We start from the raw sequence: 21,342 nt of genomic DNA, 5'->3' as shown, positions 1-21,342 counted from the left end.
TCTTCGCCTGTTATTGGGCTGGTATTGAATGTTATTCTCAGTGTCAGTTTGATAAATTTTATGAGAATTGCACATTAAAGGCTAGAATGTTTTTATTTCCTCCGGAATCCTTTAGTAAAGGCTTGCAAGATACATATCTTAGGAATTTGTCACTTTTTTGAACTGATCATAGGCTTTTTGTCCATTTTAAATGTAGTTTCATAACAAGGTTTGGGAGAAGCACATCAGACACTTAACCTAATTAGCACAGGTGGAACCACTCAAGATAATCAACCTTAGGGTATAAATACAGCTGAATCAGCCTACCTGTCTCCATTGGTTTATCAGCATGCTGGTTGGCTTCATCTGTCACCTTACCACGGACCCATTTTTCGTACCAACGAAGAGAGCTTCACCGGGGATTTATAAGACCTGCTGCTTTTGCCTGACCCGCGATCTTTCCTACCCAGACAAACATGACCATTGAGCAGCATTAAGCGTCATCGCGACAGCAGCTCTCCTCGTCAAGCCACAAGTCGTGGCCAATAGACCGTGCAAGCTCCGAGCTCACTCGCTCGACACAATGATCATGCCGCCCGAGACCGAGCTCTCCTCGAGCTGGAATCCAACCAGCCTGGGCCACACCCAAGTTCTCACCGCAGTAAGGCTCTCACTTCCCATGCGGCTCAGCCATTCACACCGGCGATCCGGCCGAGTTGCAGTTTGACGCCGCTTCTTCTAGCGGCGCAGACCGCGCGATGTTAACCAACACATTTTCAGGCGAAAACTCTAAAAGCAGGTTCTTCTTCATTGGATTTTACGGCAGTTGGCATCCAAAGTGTTGCATATAAAAGCAGGTTCGTGGCTAAAGTTTGTTAAATGACGTCATGACGCAGTTCCGTCTTCTACTAGTGTTTTGTGGTGGTTTTGGCAAACCAGCGTAAAGATGCATTACCGCCACCTGCTGATCTGGAGTGTGGAGTGCGCATAGATTTGGACTACAGATACAAATGTAGATCCGTCAGATGATAATGCCACTTTTAACCACGAACAAAGGCATTATTTCCAGTCTTCATCCACACTGAAATGTCCAAGACATTACATTTGCCTTACCGCGCACGTTTAAACCTCACTGAAATGATACAATAATGTTCCATGATAAGTTTAAAAAATAAAAATAAAAAAAATAATAATTTTTATCTCCATGCAATTTTTCTGAAATTATAAAAACCAAATTATTTAGGGACTTATTTAGTGATCACTCAAAATTCATGTAAAACGCATCTGCCCTCGTGTTTTGACGCAGGACAGCAAGTGGGAGTAAAATTACTGTTGCCTTTTCAGGACCGTAATATGAAAAACAGGCAAGTAAATATCTTTAGAAACCACTTAGAAGCGAATAGCACATAACTGCTATTAACCCATTTGCTTGCAAGCATCGCCTACTTCCCCAGTTTATTATTGTTTCACTTCCACAGCACGTTAAACTTCACTCTGACTTGATATGGATAAACCGTGCATCAATTGAAAGTCTAAAGACTCTGGCTTCGATATTTGACCAATATTTCGATAAAACATCTTTTCAGTGACAGTTATTTAGTAAATTATATCAGGAATACGATTCCTATTCCTGAACGGTAAAACGTCGAAGTGTCAGCTCATGGACAAACGTTGATAATGTATCTAGTCAGAAAAAATCATGAGCAGAAACATTTTTATTTTGGGTATGTAATTTCTGTCTCCATGCAAAATGGGGGGTGACTGGTACGTTACTGCTATAATCATGTCCTCAGGTACAATGTCTTGCAAGACTTAACATGCTTCATCGTTTCCAAAACCCTTTTTTTCCACCGTCCATACAACAACGTGAAAACAGCCTTCCAAAAGGTATCCGCCCGGGAGACCGCCTAAGAGCCCGGAGGCCAAATGAGAGGAAAAGATGCTTTTCCAACAGTAACATAATAATGTGGACAATGCTTGAGGAATTGTCAAATCAGGCAACCAATTGCTAAGCTGGTAACACAGTAGGCTACCCATTCATTTTTTGCTTGCCCCATCAAATGTTACTAACCCTTTTTACTCTTCCCGCAGCCAATATCTACAGCAGCCGAAAGCAAATAGCCTTTCCTGTACCTCCTCACTGCCGCAGCAGTGTCTGCTCCCGCAGGAGCCTTTCCCGTATCTCCCCACTGCCGCAGCAGTGTCTGCTCCCGCAGGAGCCTTTCCTGTACCTCCTCACTGCAGTATCTGCTTAGAGCACTTACGGCAGTGTCTGCTCCCGCAGGAGCCTTTCCCGTACCTCCTCACTGCCACAGATCTCCTCACTGCCACAGCAGTGTCTGCTCCCGCAGGAGCCTTTTTTGTATCTCCCCGCTGCCGCAACAGTGTCCACTCCTGCAGGAGCCTTTTCTGCATCTCCCGCATTTGGTCTTGGAGCGAGAACTTTTCTAGTAGAGCTCTTACGTTTTCTCTTTTGTCCAGTGAGCATTGGGTCTCTCAGCGGACACAGTGTGAGAAATCTCCCGGTCAAGCTTTCATTTCCCTCTTTCCCATTTTCTCTTTCTGTCCAGTGAGCATTTGGTCTCACAGCGGAGGCAGCGAGAACTTTCCCGGTAGAGCACTTACCTTTTCTCTTCCGTCCAGTGAGTATTGGGTCTCACAGCGGACGCAGTGTGAGAAAATCTCCCGGTCAAGCTCTCATTTTCTCTCTTTCCTGTTTTCTCTTTCTGTCCAGTGAGCAATGGTCTCACAGTGGAGAAAGGCACAAACTCGCCTGATCAGTCGCTCCAAATTACAATTGCTCCCCGTTGCAGGCCAGCAGGGCCCGTCAGTCCAGGTACAGTGAGCCGCCATCACGGGCCCACTGGACAAACATTCAGACCCTTTCTCGAGATGCCAGCCCGCCAAACGTGGCACTCATTTGGGGGGGTCTTTAGTTCGGCGGCTGTCCTCCTGCTCTTTAGCTTTTTGGGGGGTACTCTAGGTTCGGGCCATTCCCGAGCTCGGAGCCCCTTCCCCGGACAACACGCCAAATACGTATTATAATACTTCAGTTAATTATATGTAAGTATGAACTCGTGAAATGTAGTTTCATAACAAGGTTCGGGAGAAGCACATCAGATACTTAACCTAATTAGCACAGGTGGAACCACTCAAGATAAACAACCTTAGGGTATAAATACAGCTGAATTAGCCTACCTGTCTCCATTGATGGTTTATCAGCATCCCCCCTCCACCCCATCTCCTCCACTAGAGTTCATTTTACACTTTCATATACGGGGGGGGTACTCTAGGTTCGGGCCATTCCCGAGCTCGGAGCCCCTTCCCCAGACAGCACGCCAAATACGCATTATAATACTTCAGTTAATTATATGTAAGTGTGAACTCATGAAACAAAATTTGGCATCAATTCTATAAAACCTGCAACTTTGGTAGGTGTCAGAAACCTAATAATATTATGACATGGATCCATTAAAACATTTCCTTTGTTATCCTGTCTTTTATTCAGGTTATAACAAAAATAAAGTGCTTAAAACAATGGGGTAATAGAGAGAAAATGTTTATTGGGCTACAGATACTGTAGTATTGATCTCCTGCAAGTGTAAATATATTCAACACTTTTTTTTCTTTAAGTATTAACCGGTGCAACCTTTTCAGCAGCTGTCTCTCATTAAAAAATGAAATTGTCGACCTACAGTACAGACCAAAAGTTTGGACACACCTTCTCATTCAAAGAGTTTTCTTTATTTTCATGACTATGAAAATTTTGATTCAAACTGAAGGCATCAAAACTATGAATGAACACATGTGGAATTATATATGGAATTATATACATAACAAAAAAGTGTGAAACAACTGAAAATATGTCATATTGTAGGTTCTTCAAAGTAGCCACCTTTTGCTTTGATTACTGCTTTGCACACTCTTGGCATTCTCTTGATGAGCTTCAGGAGGTAGTCACCTGAAATGGTCTTCCAACAGTCTTGAAGTAGTTCCCCCATAGATGCTTAGCACTTGTTGGCCCTTTTGCCTTCTGTCAGCGGTCCAGCTCACCCCTAAACCATCTCGATTGGGTTCAGGTCCGGTGACTGTGGAGGCCAGGTCATCTGGCTCAGCACCCTATTACTCTCCTTCTTGGTCAAATAGCCCTTGATGCCTTCAGTGTGACTCTACAATTTTCATAGTCATCAAAATAAAGAAAACTCTTTGAATGAGAAGGTATGTCCAAACTTTTGGTCTGCACTGTACATCAAAGAGTGTAGTCTCCATAAAATGTAACATTTTAACAGGAGCTTAATAATGACTTGTTTAATGTAGTGTATTCCATCCCAATTACATCTTATTCGGTGCAATAGCTGTTATATTACAGAGTTTTCAGAATCTGTGCTAAGAATCTGAAATGTTTACATTTTAAGAACAGCAACAAATCGGAGTTGTTTAACTTACAAAATACTAAGAAAAGGGATTTGCTTTCCGACCCGAGATCTGTTCTAATAAGAATCTTATCTTTCTCATTTAAGTATATTCATACCAAGGTTGCTCCATATACAGGATCTGCTCTGCTTTGGTATGTTCTATCAACATTATTACCTATAAGGTTTATTTAATAACATTGGCATGATAATGCTTTTTCTTATAAGATCTTTACTATCAGAGCTGTCCAAGAGTGGCTTGACACACTCAGTTTATTGTATTTATGTTATACATCTACCACAAAACAAATCTTATGCGTGACCAAGGTCTCACAAGAAATGAAAAAAAAAATCTCTAGGAATGTCCATCAATATCTATGGTCTAAGGCAGAGATGTAAATATCAGGCATAAGGACAACTGGAGAAATCTTTACCAGTAAAAAAGAAATATATTACTCAGCAGTCCTTTAAAGACCGTATGGGCGGGCATAATTCCTTCCAGCACACTGTGCCTCAGGGTCCCGCTAAATCATAATTTCATCTCTGCGACGCAAATTAAAGATGACCACAAACTACAGTGCCCATTATTCTGAAAGACCAAGAGGTCAGAATCATCTCATCAGTAATGCCCCATGGGAATGATTCTCTGAACCTCAAGAGACTCTGTAGATGCTTTACACAAGATTAAGATTGAAGTGCCGTGTCCTACTTCTGAAAGTCTGTGGAATGGGGCGGAATGATGTTACATATCTTGGTCATGTATTTTGGCAGGTGGTTTGCGGAGGAAACATAAAATGGCTGTCAGGATAATGGAATAATGACAGAGCTCTGGGAGTGAGCGAATGAGAGCGTTTACAAGCCCCTCGCAGCCCACTGTTATGCAGTGCTACTGGCATTTCTGCAATGCGCCATTCGCTCTGTGAGACAGGATGGAAATTAGCAAGAACTAACAGATGGAGGAATAACATTCAATTTCATTACGGAGAGTGAACATGTTGAGCCATGTACAATTTGAACTGTTTGAGTTCTCTTGCACCAGCTTTTTATACTTGTTTTTAACTGAAAAAAATCTTATTGGTCAGTCTTTAACATCTTTCACAGTTGTATCATTGCAGATGGTGTCGTGTGTCCTTGTAAAATCAATCAGAATTAAACCTTGCCTAAATTTCAACATCAAGTTACATATGATCCCTAAAGTACAGTATTGAAGGATGTTGTATTAAAAAAACAAATATTTAGGTCAGAAATAAATGATGGGACCTTGTTAAAAGGGAGATATACAAGTCAGCCTTTCAAGGAATGCAGAGCTGCAGGTGCTACACACAGTCAGGTAAGTTTGTATACCTTTATGTATGTTCATTATAATTACAAGCTGAACTTCTGAACAGTTAATATGGCTTTGACAAGCAAATGAGGGCATCGATATGTTAAGACTGGTGTTATGTACCCAATTCCTGATTGAGATTCTTTGCAGTGTATTTTCAATAGATGGTCTTTTTGGCTTGGATGTTCATTTTAACTCCTTATGACATGATCCCTTTTAAAACCACGGCGAGAAAATGATTGTGATGGGTTTTGTATCCCCAATTGAAAAGATCAAATAAAATTAAACCCAACATTAATAATTTATTCATAGGGTGGTGATTTCATGAAATACTGTATGTCCACTTCTCCGCTGCTGAAGCTGAAATCTAGGTCAAAAGCTGGTGGTTTGTTAGCTGATTTGAAGCAGCCAATCTAACTTGTTTTTCTTGGGTGCCAAACTGGCTTGTGTTCACTGATCCAAAACAGTTTTGCCAGGCATAGGATTGGATGGGATACAATGACATGTTGTCAATTGTCACTTCAGCTCTCTGGGTCAAAAGCTTTCTGTTAGGAATATGAATGGGATAAAAGTACTGACTACGCATGATGAGTTTTCATACTTTTTTTGTTATTAATATTACTTTCAATGAGCTGGAATGATTTTTTTTACCACCCCAGTGAGCCCATTTTAACCTCAACAGTGTCCTCAAATCCTCCTCCTTTTTATACTCAACTTTTCCCTGATCAGGAAAACATAGCCAGGCCTCCAAAAGCCTATTTCAAAAACATGAAGCGTCTATGCTTGACTGGAACTCCCAATGGATTTCTCTCAGGTCTAGAGATAAAGAGAAACTTGCTTAGCTGTTTTCTGAAGGAGAAGACGATTCATTTCAGAGATGAAAGCTCTCTTGTCATTGATGGTGGAACATGGAGCAACATGGGGGTTCAATTGAGGAAAGGATGGAGAGATGGAATAGATGTGAACGTGAAGGAGAATCCATTTAAAGAGCATGGAAGCTCACTGAGGTGATTTCTGTGGAAAATCAAATCAAAATGGCAGATGAGGTGAGGGAAATTTAGGCCTAATTACATTTTGCTTATCGTTTTAAGAGTTCAGCTGATCAGAAGTTCAACTATTTTCGTTACTGTTTATGATATTTCCATGCTTGGCGTACTGAGCTGTTAGCCTAACAACACGCTAACACCACAGTCAGTTGAAATTGAGTTTCACATGAGCAGATCTGCTTGAGTGTGTAGACTTTTTTTCTATCTAGAAATTAGACAGCAGTGCAGCTCACTAGGTTTTGGCACTGAGCTAATGTGTTTCCAATGGTTGTACAGTATACACACTATCTGAATGATTCAATTTGTCTGTTTGTGGTGCCACTGATTGAATTCAAACCTCTGGAGCACATCAATTTGTTGTGTGCTCTTACCATACACTCCGTTTTCCCATTAGTGTTTTACATTAACACGGTCTAAGCCCATCCACATTGCCTAGACGACTGGCTCCTTTTGCCATTATATTTGGGCTAATAGATGACACCTGTATCCTGCTCCAGAACATAATGCACTATTGTAGTGTTTTATGCAAGATACACTCATGCACTTCATTACAGTTCAGCAATGGATTTGATTTAGATCAAAGAACTATGGAGGGTTTGTATATCTGGCACAATATCCTTAGCGACAAAGTCCCCCATATCTCTAACTCACAGCCATACACAGACCAACAGCCCCCACATACATGAGGCAACTGGAACCATACTAGTATTTTAAAAGTGAAAGTGACCCTTCGATTGCGAGTCCGACTCTCTAACCATTAGGGCACGACTGTCGTATTCCCTCTTTGTCCTTCAACTTGGGTGATTTTAAAAAAAAAAATCAGATTTTAAAAGAATAAGAATAAATGTACCAAATTTCTTTTCTTTTTTTTTTTTGGTATAAAAAAACTTTATTCAGTCAGGATGCATTACATTTATACAATATTACATTAAACATTTTTAATTGCTGCAAAAATTATCTATTAGTTCTTAATAAATGCTTTTTTTTTTTTACTTTCTATTCAAAGACTCCTTTAAAAGTGTATTCAAGGTTTCCACAAAAATATTAAGCAGCACAACTGTTTTTAATACTACTACTTCTGCTACTACCTCTACTACTACTGCTACTGCTACTTCTACTATAAACTATAATAAATGTTTCTTCGGCAGCAAATCAGCATATTAGATTTTTTTTTTTTTAAGTAATATTTCACTGTGTTACTGATTTTACATAAAAAATATCTTACTAACCTCACACGTTTGAACAAGTGTGTGTGTTTGTATATGTAATATATGTATATGTATATGTATATTATTATTATTATTTATTTATTTTTGGCAGTTTAAATTAAGTATTTTTGTTTGAAAATAAATATACCATAACTGTCTATATATTTAGGGAATCCTTCAGAACATTATTGAGCAGTCTGTGGCATCTAAAAGTAAAGAGAGCATTTGCGTTATGCCCATATTCCTTATCTATTAATTTCTCACTCCTTTTTCCTCTCTCGTCCTCTCCTTTCCCCATGCCTGGTTTCCATGGAAACGCCACATATGGTTTCAACAGCTGTTTTCCCATTTTCCTGTGACAGGTTGAATTTCGCCCACTCTTGCGCCCGACATCAAGTCATAGTAAATGCAGGAGATTATCAACCACGCAGAGGAAAACACATATTAGCCTTATCATATGAGTGCCAACAGAGCACATTCCAATAAACCGGAGCTTCCAAATGTTCGGTTTCATCCAGGAGTTGCCGATGTGAATATTAGACTGTCTGTATCTGCTCCATTTGAGTCCTGTAAATGGCCAGTTATGATAACAGCATGTTAGGCCTAATGGTTCATTTGACCCAAATGAGTTGAAATTGGTTCCACCAGTAATACTCATTGACTTGAGCAGAATCAATAACTCAGCATGATTCTGACCACTGTGCAAAGACACCTTATGGGCTGAGTGTGTCTGCTGACCTCTGTTTTCTTGCGGTCTGTAAAGAGGCCTAACTCACTGGTGGGTGGTCTCTGGTGTTTCCTCTAATGCCTGCAGCCGGACCATCTAACCGATGTGCTCATCAGGCTCTGTAGCTTCATGCTAACATGCACAAGTTGTTTTCTCTCTTTACAGTCAGCAGAAAATCTGTACTCTAATGACTACACAGAGTTAACCCATTTTCTCCAAGGTTAAGTGGACCATTTTGTAAATTATAGTCTTGTGCTCATGCAAACATTAAGCACTGTTATTGATAAATGTATCATTCCAGGTCAATTGCTGAACAGCTTTCTGAAGGGAAGGTTCTCCCAAAAATTAAAAAAAATCTGTGATCATCTTCATTTGAAAGCGTGTTTTTTTTTTTTTTTTTTTTTTTTTTTTTGTCTGTAGAGCACCAAAGGAGTTATTTAGAGCGGATTATCAAATATAGTCAGTGGTGACCAATGGCTATCCAAGCAGGATTTTAAGTGAATGATGATTTTAAATTATGGCCTGTTCCTCACATACATCTACTGTATAACTTCAGAATATGGTATTCATGTTGTATGTTGGACCATTGTTTTGCTACTTTTAAGAGGCCTTTTTTAAGATAATAGTTCCTGGTGACCATTCACTTTTACTGAATGGAAAAGAGTAGCCTGGACATTCTGGTGAACTTCTGATTTTGTGTTCCACAGAAAAATATTAAAATAATAAAATCACTAGACCCTTTTTTACTGGGGCACACGCTCTGTCTCTTTAAAATATTACTGATAAATCCATGACTGAAAATGCCATGTGTACTTTTTCTCTGATAATATTTCAGCAGTCATGTAATGCATGTTTCTTAGCTGTTGAAAACTATAACTATTGACGCCATATTTGCAGATGAGCACTACTGAGCTCATCAGGTAAATGAGTTTGCAAAAAGCTCTAAATGTGTTTGTGATTCAGTTTTATCCATTCAGAAATTTCACTCATGTGCTGAATAATTTGCAGAGGTTTTTCACAACAAAATGGAAACAGAATTTTATAAGAAAGTAAACAAAGTGTGCTGAATGAGGTAGATATTTACCTAATTTACTTAACAAAAAAAAAGTATCAAAATGTGCCTTTAAAAAAGTATCAAAACTTTAATGTCTGGGTGACCTATCTCTTTTAATACTGGAAAACATTCTAATTTCCAGAAAGCAGGTGTAATGTTGCCCAATCAATGGTGAGATAATGAAGATTGTTGCATTATTATGTTGATTGGGTTTTTCTCAAAGGGAGGCCATTTCAGCAACACAAACTGCACTGAACCTACGGAAAGTGAAATCGTTGTTCACCCTCAGGGAACGGAAACATGCTGAAGAATTTGCCCTGGGTATGCGAAATACTTTTCTGGTACTCATTAGAGCAAAGAGACTTGGGAAATTAATTAAGCTAACTGACTGCTAATGACTGCAGGTCGGACATTTAATTAATAATAGGTCTGAGCGTCGGATTCTATGTGAACAGCATTGATTGAAGTTGATTGGACTCATGTTTCTGTGTTAGAAGCAAATGAAAAAAAAAAAAAGATTCCATTAGGTATCCATTTTGGATGTTATTATATTCAGTAGCGCATTGTGTGAGGATGTTTGATATTTTTATTGGATTCTTGTTGTGCAAAGCTTAATGGAGGTCACATGGATGTTTACAGCATTCAGCATTCGGGTTTAACAAATGAGCCAGCCAAGCATATCGCTGAGTCAGATCGCTATAACAACACCTCATAAATATGAATGAGTGTAGACTGTATTATTAGCATGAACTGCTTTACCTCACCACAGCTACTCAAACTGGGCATGTTCTCATGTGTAAATACTGTAAGTATACAGCCTGAATAACAGGCTGTGGAACTGTGGGCCAACTACTTAACCTCTCATTCCAGCTGTGTTGAAGCACATCTGTTTGAAGTGGTAACCACCCCTGTGAGGGTCATAATATTAAAGCTTGGGTAGGGCTTTATAACCAACTTGATCATATGATATCACTGTAATTAACATTCATTGTGTCCTGGAAAAATAATGAATCGAGCACATGTGTGTCATGTGCAAAAATCATTCAGGTACATACTAGATTTATTACCTAGTTTAAGACCTATTGATCTGTTGGAGCTCATCTTTGCAAAGACCTGGTAAGACTTGGTAGGTGTGTGCAATTAGCATTGATTTGCATGTTTTGCAAGGGCTTTGCAAAGATACACAGCCACCATTGTGTTGTGAAGAGCAACAGAAAATGGCCATTAGATGCATCAAGCTAATCTGGCACAATGCATGGCAACCCTTTTTTCGCTGAATAGCTCTTGATTGCTTTGGCGTACATCAGACGGTGTCCTTTACAAGCTTTACACCCTCCATTATTTCCTCTTTGGGATCTTCATTCATTTTAATTCTTCTGGGTTGGCAGCTCTGTATAATCCAAACCAGTGTTCAATTTCCTGATGGGGATTGCTGAGTGATCTCGGAGATTCACCCATTCAGCCTCCAAGCCATCCATCACACTGACGTGTGGGAACACACATGCCACAGCCAGTGTACTTGTACCAAGGCTACGGCTGTCAAGGAAATGGAGAACTGAAGGGACAAGTCACCCAAAAATAAAAATTCTAGGTAATACTTACAGTGTCCTTGTAAAATGCTACATGTACTTACTGTAGTATTAACAGTGCATAATGACCAGTGTTGGGAAAGTTACTTTGGAAAATAAATGTTACAGATTACAAGTTACCCTATTTAAAATGTAATAAATAGTGTAACTATTTCAATTACTTTATTAATGTATTTATACACATTTTAGAGTGGCCCTTTATTGTGGCTAGCCAAAGGCACACCTGTGTAATAATCATGCTGTCTAATCAGCATCTTGATGTGCCACACCTGGAAGGTTGATGGATTACCTCAGCAAAGGAGAAGTGCTTACTAACACAGATTTAGACAGATTTGTGAACAATTTTTGATAGAAATAGGCCATTTGTGTACATAGAAAAAGATCTTTGAGTTCACCTCATGAAAAATGGTGGCAAAAAGAAAAGTGTTGCGTTTATAATTTTGCCAGTGTATTTTAGAGCAGTCAATGCAATTTATGATAGAAAAATCAATAAAAACTGTATGTGGAGAAAAATCTAGAAGTAACCGTTAACATTTTCATAATTAACTGTAATTTAAATACACATTTTTTCTCATTAACTCTAACTAATTTACATAATTTAGTTACACATGACTAATTACTTCCCAAGACTGAGAAATACTAACCTTAAATTAAGCCCTTAGTAAGCACATGCTGTTATTGCATAGTACCCTACACTCTAACAAGGATACATTAACATAAGGTAACCAATTCCTGTTGTTTACAAACCCTCTCATGTTCTTCTAAACCAGGTAAATTTTTAATTCTGAAACTTTTTTTTTCTAATATCCAGAATGATAATTTTTATACAATAAGAGGGCAATCTCTAATAAAAAAAGTAGCATAAAATAGTTCATATAATTCATTCGCTGTTCACTGAAAATTTTCCTGTCAGATATTGAACCTTGTTTCCACCTCAGAGAATAGAGGATTGGTATTGGAATCTCTTACAGATTTTTCTTTTTTCCCAGCTGATGAAAAATGAAGACATTTGATAGTCGGAATCCTCTTGGCTTTAAAAAAGTTTAAGCCTACTGTAACTTTAAGCCTGTTATGGGTGTGGGTGCTTAAATAGTTATCATTATTATGATCTTTATAGTAACCCGGTCTTGGTGTGAACCTGCCTTTACATTACATTTTTGTCCTCTTCCCTTTGTGCATTTGTTTAAAAATGTTCCTCTCTGGTTTAGTGACCCGCTGAATGGAGATATTCCTTTCGATATGCCTGAGTGGTTGCCATATATAGTCTCAGAAGGCTAACCTGCTGATGCTAACATTTCTGTTATTGTTTTTGTGTGCACATCTGTCTCTCTTTAGTGATTTAGTGATCTCTGCTGAGATCATATGGGCCTCTGCCATGCATCTTTCATTTCTCTATGTAAGCAGATTTGTTCCCCACCGAGCGTGTTTGAGACACAATTCCAGACCAGTATGTTGTCATGCTATGTAGCTGAAAAATCCCTCAGCAATTTACCAACATTTGTGTGAATGCCTGTATGTGCATTCTTTCTCCCTTGGTTATTTGGGATCAACGTCGATTCCCTTTCCTTCATTACTGTGTTCTAGGAGTGCTCTTTATGCTACATTTTGGTGGGAATCAGTATTAAGTGTCTGATAGGTTCTTCAGTAATTAGAGTCAGTGGGATTTGCCATGTGTGTTGTAGTGCACTTGAAGTTTGGCCCGTAGGGAAAGATGGATGAGACTGTCAATATGCACTAGACATTGTCACAGAGATTGAGTTAAGGACTGTCAACAGTCTGATGGTTAAGAATAGCAACAAAGGCTGTAGTTTGATCCTTGTTTATAAAGTAAACACCGGGCTAGTAGTCTGAGAAACCTTGTTTTGGCTGAATTTGAAGACAACATTGTATGTATCTTTTGTGGAGAATGAAAAATTTGTCCAAGATTGGGAACACTGTGATTTTTATGTTTTTATTTTTTGACTGGTTTGACAAGATATGTTTGTTAGCTTAGCAACATGCTAACACCAAACTCCTGCACTCCATTTAAGTACATTAGCACTGTTTGTTTCTGTTTATATAGAGTGTTATAACTTACAGTTTTTTTCAAATGCTAACATCACTTTGTCCAATCTGTAGTCACATTTTCAAAACACTATAATTAGCACAACATCACTCTCTTGTGACCATACCTTTAACACAATTCATGTTGTTTTCACACAATATTCAGTAAGTTGACACGTTTCTAAAATGCTTACATTTTATTTTAACACAAGATTACCCCATACCAAAATCATAGACCTTTCTTATCTTTTTTACAAATGCCTAAACACAGCATGACAGAAACAAAGACCTAATGTTCCAAACTTTAAATATAGTGTAAAACCTTTACTTCTGCAACAACAGCAACTCAAAAGTATTGAAAACTATCTCTTTATAAATTATTGTTACAACTGATAAGCATTTTTAAGTAACAGATCACTAAAATATTTAGAAATAGCCGATTCCAGTCTCAGTTGGAGGAATAGTCAGGTGTTGATGCTCTTTACATCACATCAGCATAGAGTATAACAATACCTCTTTCAATTGTTTTGTGGATGCAGAACAACACAAAGAATCAGAGAGAGAGAAAAAAAAAATGCCTTGGAGGAGGGAGAGGAGTGTGTCCATTACCTATATATCAGAAGATAGGTAATGGAAAAGAAGAGGTCTCTGGCATCAACTAACATCCACATCCAATCTCCACCCACTGGAGAGCAAATTCAATCAAGGTTCCAGTTTAATTTCTGGATAGATGACTACGTTTTTTCTATTGTACATTCTATAAAGTAATGACTCATTCAGTTTTAAACAGTATGTTGCCAAGAATCAACACATTCGACACTTACATTTTTTAAATTGGTTTCAGTTGAAGGTAACTAAATTCAAATTTTTGAACACTGAACAATTAACATTTTTTTTATATTGTCTATGCAAGTAGAACTGAAACTTTCTATGTAGAAGAAAGTAATGCAGTTTTTGTAAAGCGATCAATTGTTAGTTTTTTGACAGTCACTGTTCTATGATTGACTATATGTTCTTATTGGGTAGAAAAGTAGTGCTAATGTTTTGTCCAAATTACTCTATTCAGCATTTTGAAATGTAGAGTTTGTATTTATTTAACAAAATGTGGTTTGGGCCAGAAAATTAGCTATTTTGCTATGTGTGTGATGTAGTTGTGTTGCTGTGTTAAGAGTTTAGAAAAAGTACTTTTAAGTATTGGTAAATGCTTGTTAGCAATTGAAAAAAGAAAAACTGTAACTTGTGAGGTTCCACAAGAATTTGGCCTTATAAGGTTGGTGCTTGTGTAGGCTGTAGACGGCTAGGCACACTAGGTTTTGGGACTGAGCCAGTATGTGGCTACAGTGTCATAGAGAGTCTATCAATTCATAGTATTTCCTCACTATGTATCTGTGTACATAGAGGGTCACTGAGATTTGATGAAGTGTTCATTTTGCAAATATATTCATCCCCCCATGCTCTCCTTTTGTTCCAGTGCTGAGGCTGTTGAAGGAGGGAGCTGACCTGAACACAGTGATTTCCTCAGGAGGATCTCTGCTCCATCTGGTAAGAACATAAGGACAAGCTTTGACAAATTCAGTTACATGCGTCTGTCTCTTGAGCCGTCATACACGGTGGCTGTAATGTCCTCAGCAGAATATCTAACTGTCCCTTTTTAAAATCAGTGTTCCAAAACTCAGTTCTTTTACCTCTGAGGTCTCATACAACATACAGGTGCATCTCAGTATATTAGAATGTTGTGGCCAAGTTCATTTATTTCAGTAATTAAACTCAAATTGTGAAACTTGTGTATTAAAATAAATTCAGTGCACATAGGCTGAAATAGTTTAAGTCTTTGGTTCTTTTGTGATGATTTTGGCTGACATTGAACAAAAACCCACCAATTCACTATCTCGACAAATTAGAATATGGTGACATGCCAATCAGCTAGTCAAAACACCTACAAATGTTTCCTGAGCCTTCAAAATGGTCTCTCAGTTTGGTTCACAAGGCTACACAATCATGGGGAAGACTTCTGATCTTACAGTTGTCCAGAATACAATCATTTACCCCCTTCACAAGGAGAGTAAGACACAAACATTCATTACCAAAGAAGCTGTCTGTTCACAGAGTGCTGTATCCAAGCATGTAAACAAAAAGATGAATAGAAGAAAAAGATGCACAACCAACAGAAAGAACTGCAGCGTTAGGAGGATTGTCAAGCAAAATTGATTCAAGAATTTAAGTGAAATTCACAAGGAATGGGCCGAGGCTGGGGTCAAGGCATCAAGAGCCACCACACACAGACTTGTCAAGGAATTTGCTGAACCACAGACAACGTCAGAGGTGTCTTACCTGGGCTAAGGAGAAGAAGAACTGGACTGTTGCCCAGTGGTCCAAAGTCCTCTTTTCAGATGAGAGCAAGTTTTGTATTTCATTTGGAAACCAAGGTCCTAGAGTCTGTATAAAGGGTGGAGAAGCTTATAGCCCAATCTGCTTGAAGTCCAGTGTTAATTTCCACAGTCTTGTGATGATTTGGGGTGCAATGTCATCTGCTGGTGTTGGTCCATTGTGTTTTTTGGAAATAAAAGTCAATGCACCCGTTTGCCAATACATTTTGGAGCACTTCATGCTTCCTTCTGCTGATCAGCTTTTTGAAGATGCTAATTTCATTTTCCAGCAGGATTTGGCACCTGCCCACACTGCCAAAAACACCAAAAGTTGGTTAAATGACCATGGGGTTGATGACCTGACCATAGATTGTGTATTTTCAAGAGGAAAATGAGAAACAAGAGGCCACTGTTAAAGAAACCTTGGCTTCCACACCACCTCAGCAGTGCCACAAACTGATCACCTCCATGCCACGCTGAATTGAGGCAGTAATTAAAGTAAAAGGAGCCCCTACCAAGTATTGAGTACATGTACAGTAAATGAACATAGTTTCCAGAAGTCCAACAATTCAATATATATATATATTTTTTTTTTGTCTTATGAAGTATTCTAATTTATTGAGAGAGTGAATTGGTGGGTTTTTGTAAATGTGAGCCAAAACAATTACAATTAAAAGAACCAAAGACATAAACTGCTTCAGTATGTGTGCATTGAACTGCTTTAATACACAAGTTTCACAATTTGAGTTGAATTACTGAAATAAATGAACTCTTCCATGACATTCAAATGTATTGAGATGCACCTGTATGTAGACTTATTTTAAAGGAATATTATAAAAGTTCTGACTTTAAAAAAAATTTTATTCAACAAACCACACCTGGGACGCATGTTCTGTATTCATGTAACGTGTTCTGTAACCCTTATAAGCTGTTAAGCCATTTCTTTTATAGATATTATAGATAGACATATAGATATTTATAGATATATCCGAAATAATAGTTTGATAATATCAAAATAAATATTTGTATGTATATATACATAATAGTAATATAATAAATAATATACATACAATATAATATACATAATTTCTTTGTAAAATCTATGCAAAGAAAGAAAGTTTCGTATCTAGATTCCCGCCTTTTCTTTTTTAAATATTTTATTTTACTGTAATGAAGTTTCAAAAGAAGATAAATTTACACAAATCGAAATGACCCAAACTCTTACACTCTTAAGCCCCTTTCACACTGCCATTCCGGCAAATACACAGGTAAAGTGTTCCTGCAATTGTTCCCAGGTCGCTAGATTTTGCACTTTCACACTGCCAGTGATGACTGCCAGATATGTGCGTGCTTTCACACACAAGCCTTGAAGATCCCGTAACGACACGTGACATCAGCGCGTGACGTGTAATGTACAAGTCGAAAACGCTAGGCACGTTATACTTTCACTGAAGCAAGCAAACGATCTCTGAGTCAACGCGGAAAGTGAGGAACAAACTGATCTCTGCTTCATTACAGTTTGCACATATGTTTTTGTCGCGAACGTTGATCTTCCTTCAAAACAACCGGTTAAAAGAGTCGGGTTCAATTCGGTAATCAATCCCGGGACGTGGTTGCTTTCACACAGAGGGCGACCCGGCTATGTTCCGGAAATATTGCGGGTCCGACGTGCAGTGTGAAAGGGGCTTTCCTGTTCCTGGTCAAATGTGACTGCAGCCAGCCAGTGTATGAGCCTTTTTTTGTAAATCTTAAGAGGGTTGAAGCCGTAATTAATTCATTTTCCTTTATTTGACAATGCCTGGTTATTTATGACACCGATATGTTCTGTTCAGTGCCTGTTTCCCAACTAAATGGTAGACGTCCATTACACTCTCTTTAGTTGGTTCATTGTAACTCAGGGAAACATTTGACACTATTCTGTGACACTGACTTTAATAGACCCAGCCCGGTGTGTGAGCACTACACTCAAGCAAGATGGATGACTCCATTTTTTGTTAGTTAATTTTGTGACCATAGAGAGGTAAATAAATTTAAAGGGTTCACCAGGGTATAGTACAGCTAAACAGAAACAAATCCAATTTCAACAGTAATTGGATAGTTTAATTAAGTCTTGGCACTGTCTAGGAGTCAGAGATGCTCAGACAGAAAACAATAATTTTTTTTATGGTGCTGCATTTGAAATCAACCATTCATATCCAATGCAATATATGAAATTATTTCTTAATTACAGTTTTGATTATTGCACCTCTAACAGAAATCAACCTGTGCCTCAGTGCAATTAATGCAATTATCTAATGTGAAAAGAGCGAAATCGTTTTCATTAATTTAAATGTCTCATTTAAATGCACATTATATTAAGCTAAATAATGTCTGAATAGAGTTATTGCACTCATTCGTTAAAGCACTCTGAAAGTTTGTTACTGGGCAAAATGATTAACGTTTTGAGGCCGTTGGCATATTCAATGAAATGTCTTTCCTGAAATAACAGTGGGTGCAAAAAGTATGAAGCTACATGAATATATGGATTTAATATGAAATATAAAAACATTACCATGTGTATTTGATGATTTTTGTAATGACTTTTAATCAGTACTGTCAATTTTACATTGTTTGGTTTTTCGGCAGCCATTACTTCAGACTTTAGTGTCAAATGATTTGTGAATGCACCATTTTTTTCAGTGCAGTGTATAATATTTATTTATATTATACTGAATATATATATTTTTGTGAAACCATGAAAATATTTATTTATATTTTCTGGGGGGAATTGAGATTTCTGTAAGATGAGACGTGACATCCTCTTGCTCCTCTGTGACTGTTATAATGCTAGATTGCTTTTGCTTTTGTCTCTGCAGTGCGCCCGTCATGACAATGTGTTCGCAGCAGAGATTTTGATAGAGAAAGGACTGAATGTCAACCTGCAGGACGAAGACCTCTGGACTGCCCTGCATGTGGCCTGTGCCTGTGATCATGCAGATATGGTGCTGCTGCTGCTACTGGTGAGCAATACACTACAAAACACAGACACCAAATCAAAATGTTAGTTTTGTATCTTTTAGTACATTTGGTTTGAGATCATCTGTACTTAATAACTGACAAATTTCACTTCTAGTAGAGCAGTCTCTCTTCTGGAAAAATTCGGCAAAAATATGAATGATTTAAATTGCAATTAGGGAAATACAAAATCAAAAATATGCTGTAGCTAACAGGTTTCTCTAAGTATTGCAGACATTTTGGGCCAACACTTAAAGGAAGCCTGCACTTGTCAAGCTTTTTTAGGAGAAGTCTTGTTATTTCTTTTCAACTGTGTCATTTGTGACAACTCTCTTTAATACGATTAAAAGGTTTGTGTGCTGAAGAATGAAGGCAAAAAATAAAACGGAAGAGATGAAATACATGCTTGCCTGCTTGCCTCCTTGCACTCTTCCACCAAGGTATTGAGAATTTAATGAGCTCCTTGAGTTGACACCACACCCCTGACCAGCCTTGATAGGTGTGTGTGTTTCCCAGCGCATTTGAGTAACACATAGATGTAGGGGAGGGAAGACATGTCCATCGCTCCTGACAGCCGTTGTAACTGGCAAGCACATCACCAATGAGCATGTGGAATAGAGTGGCAATGATTTTCTTAAAAGTTTGTTGCTCCTATGAAAGAAAAGCCACTTTCTCTTCGACAAAGTCACATATGGTTTCTTGACTGTTACGTTTGGGACATGCATTTTTCTGTAACTCTGCTTTGAAACTATGTATTATGAAAGGTGTTCTAGAAGTAAATGTGAATTGAATTGAACATGCACGTCTCTCCTGCAGGAGGGAATCCGACTAAGACAGCTTTAGAGTAAAGTTTTGTCATGTGTCGGACATGCCGGATCAGTTGAGCGTAATCCTCTGCAGTGCTGCCAGATTCAGGCAGGATCAGGATTTCCCTGCGTCTTTAGACAGGCGGTGTTCAGTCAGCATGCAGTCATGTCAGTTCACTGTCTTTACCACAAACAAACACAGCAAATCCTCCAACTCACCCTGATTGGATGTCTTGAGTATTCCTGCAACAGAAGGATTTTTAAAAAATGGATAAATATCCATTGTTTCTGAAAGGGTTAGTTTAATTAAAATTGTGATTTCTGTCATTAATTACTCACCTCATGTTGTTCCAAACCCGTAAGACCTTCGTTTTTGATGAAAATATTTGATTCTGATAAAACAGATGTGTAGTCTGAATGCACTGTAAGTCGCTCTGGATAAAATCATCTGCTAAATGCATAAAATGTAAATGTAAATCCGAGAGCATTCTGACCCTGCATAGACAGCAACGGAACTACCACGATCCCTTCACGTGAAATAAAACCACACATTGTTTGCAAAGAAGACATCTTATGAAAAGTCACATTTCAATTCTATTGTAAAAGTTTCCAAAAAAAAACAAAAAACTTTTTTGCAAAAAAACAAAAACAAATCAATGAATAATGCATTGTTAATGCAAACAAAATGCATTTAAAATACTGTTATGCAAAAACTATAAAATAACTTGTATCTCTTCTAAATGAATATAATTTTAGATAATGCAATGCAACAAGTAGGAAATAAATGATAACTTGCATCTCCTGTAAGCAAATGTTTTAAATAATGAATATAAATAGAACACTGCTGAATAGGAGAAAAAGCAGGACACCATCTCAGTGATCTTGTCCCTAGACACGCTATATGCGGAAGTACTTACTCTAGGTTCTTACTGGCCATTCACATAAAACATGTTTTTGTGTCTAAAGCCGCAAGTTTAATTTTATTTTTTTAAAAGCACAGTTCCAGAATGACTTCTCTTCAAAAGTTGGCGTGCAAACCTGCTACTGTAAACCAGAGCCAGATTTGCTGTAAACAAAATCATGTACCGCTTGCTCCGCCTGGAACTGACATTGATGAGCGGTGCTGCATGTAAAAGTTTAAATTCTTTCTTTTAGCATGGCACTTATGTGTGAGACACTGCAAAAGACGCGAGTTCAACACTCATATTGCACTGACTGCACACTTGGTAGTAAAAAGAAATTAATAACCGGCATGGGAAAAATTACATCGGTTAGAGGTTAAGAATTTCGGTTTAATCATCCAGCCCTAGTTATAAGTGACATGGAAACATTGAGTTTGTGTGGAGTAACATCTAGCATAAACCAAGCTGCTCTGAAACTGCGCTGTATTGTGCTTTTAGATTTTATTTTGATACATTGCCTTAACCAGAACACTCACTGACTCCCGCTTGGATTCACAGACACCAAGACACAAGCATGTCACTGTTGTTCTTCACACTGTTGTGCCAGGGAAAAGCTCACTCCGCGTGCATGTCAGTGGAAACTCAAAGTAACAGAGATATCTAGGTTATTTTTAGCACTGTGACTTCAAAGAGCATCTTTCCTAAGGAGAATTTCTTCTCCAAATGTTAGTGGAGAGAAGAAGCTCAAGATTATTTCTGCTCATTGGCTCCAGTGCGGCATGCAGATGTATCCTGTTTGCTACGGGCACTGATAGGCCATGAATGTTTGAGTCATATTTATTAAATTAAACTTGCCACTGCTTGTGATATTTCTCTCAAACTTTGTCACAAA

General features: G+C 38.2%; 1 protein-coding gene across 4 annotated transcripts in view; it reads left to right on the top strand.

The window, feature by feature from the left end:
- myo16 (myosin XVI) overlaps positions 1 to 21,342 on the top strand; it is a 207,101-nt gene that overhangs the window by 53,879 nt on the left and 131,880 nt on the right. For all 4 annotated transcript variants that reach the window (XM_052565932.1, XM_052565933.1, XM_052565931.1 and 1 more), the window contains exons 3-4: positions 14,854 to 14,924; positions 18,604 to 18,747. In XM_052565932.1, the coding sequence (XP_052421892.1) occupies positions 14,854 to 14,924; positions 18,604 to 18,747 (215 nt within the window). The remainder of the gene's footprint in view (positions 1 to 14,853; positions 14,925 to 18,603; positions 18,748 to 21,342) is intronic.

The sequence above is a fragment of the Carassius gibelio genome, chromosome B9 (genome assembly GCF_023724105.1).
Source record: "Carassius gibelio isolate Cgi1373 ecotype wild population from Czech Republic chromosome B9, carGib1.2-hapl.c, whole genome shotgun sequence".
NCBI lineage: Eukaryota > Metazoa > Chordata > Actinopteri > Cypriniformes > Cyprinidae > Carassius > Carassius gibelio.
This window is presented reverse-complemented; position numbering and strand designations above follow the sequence as displayed.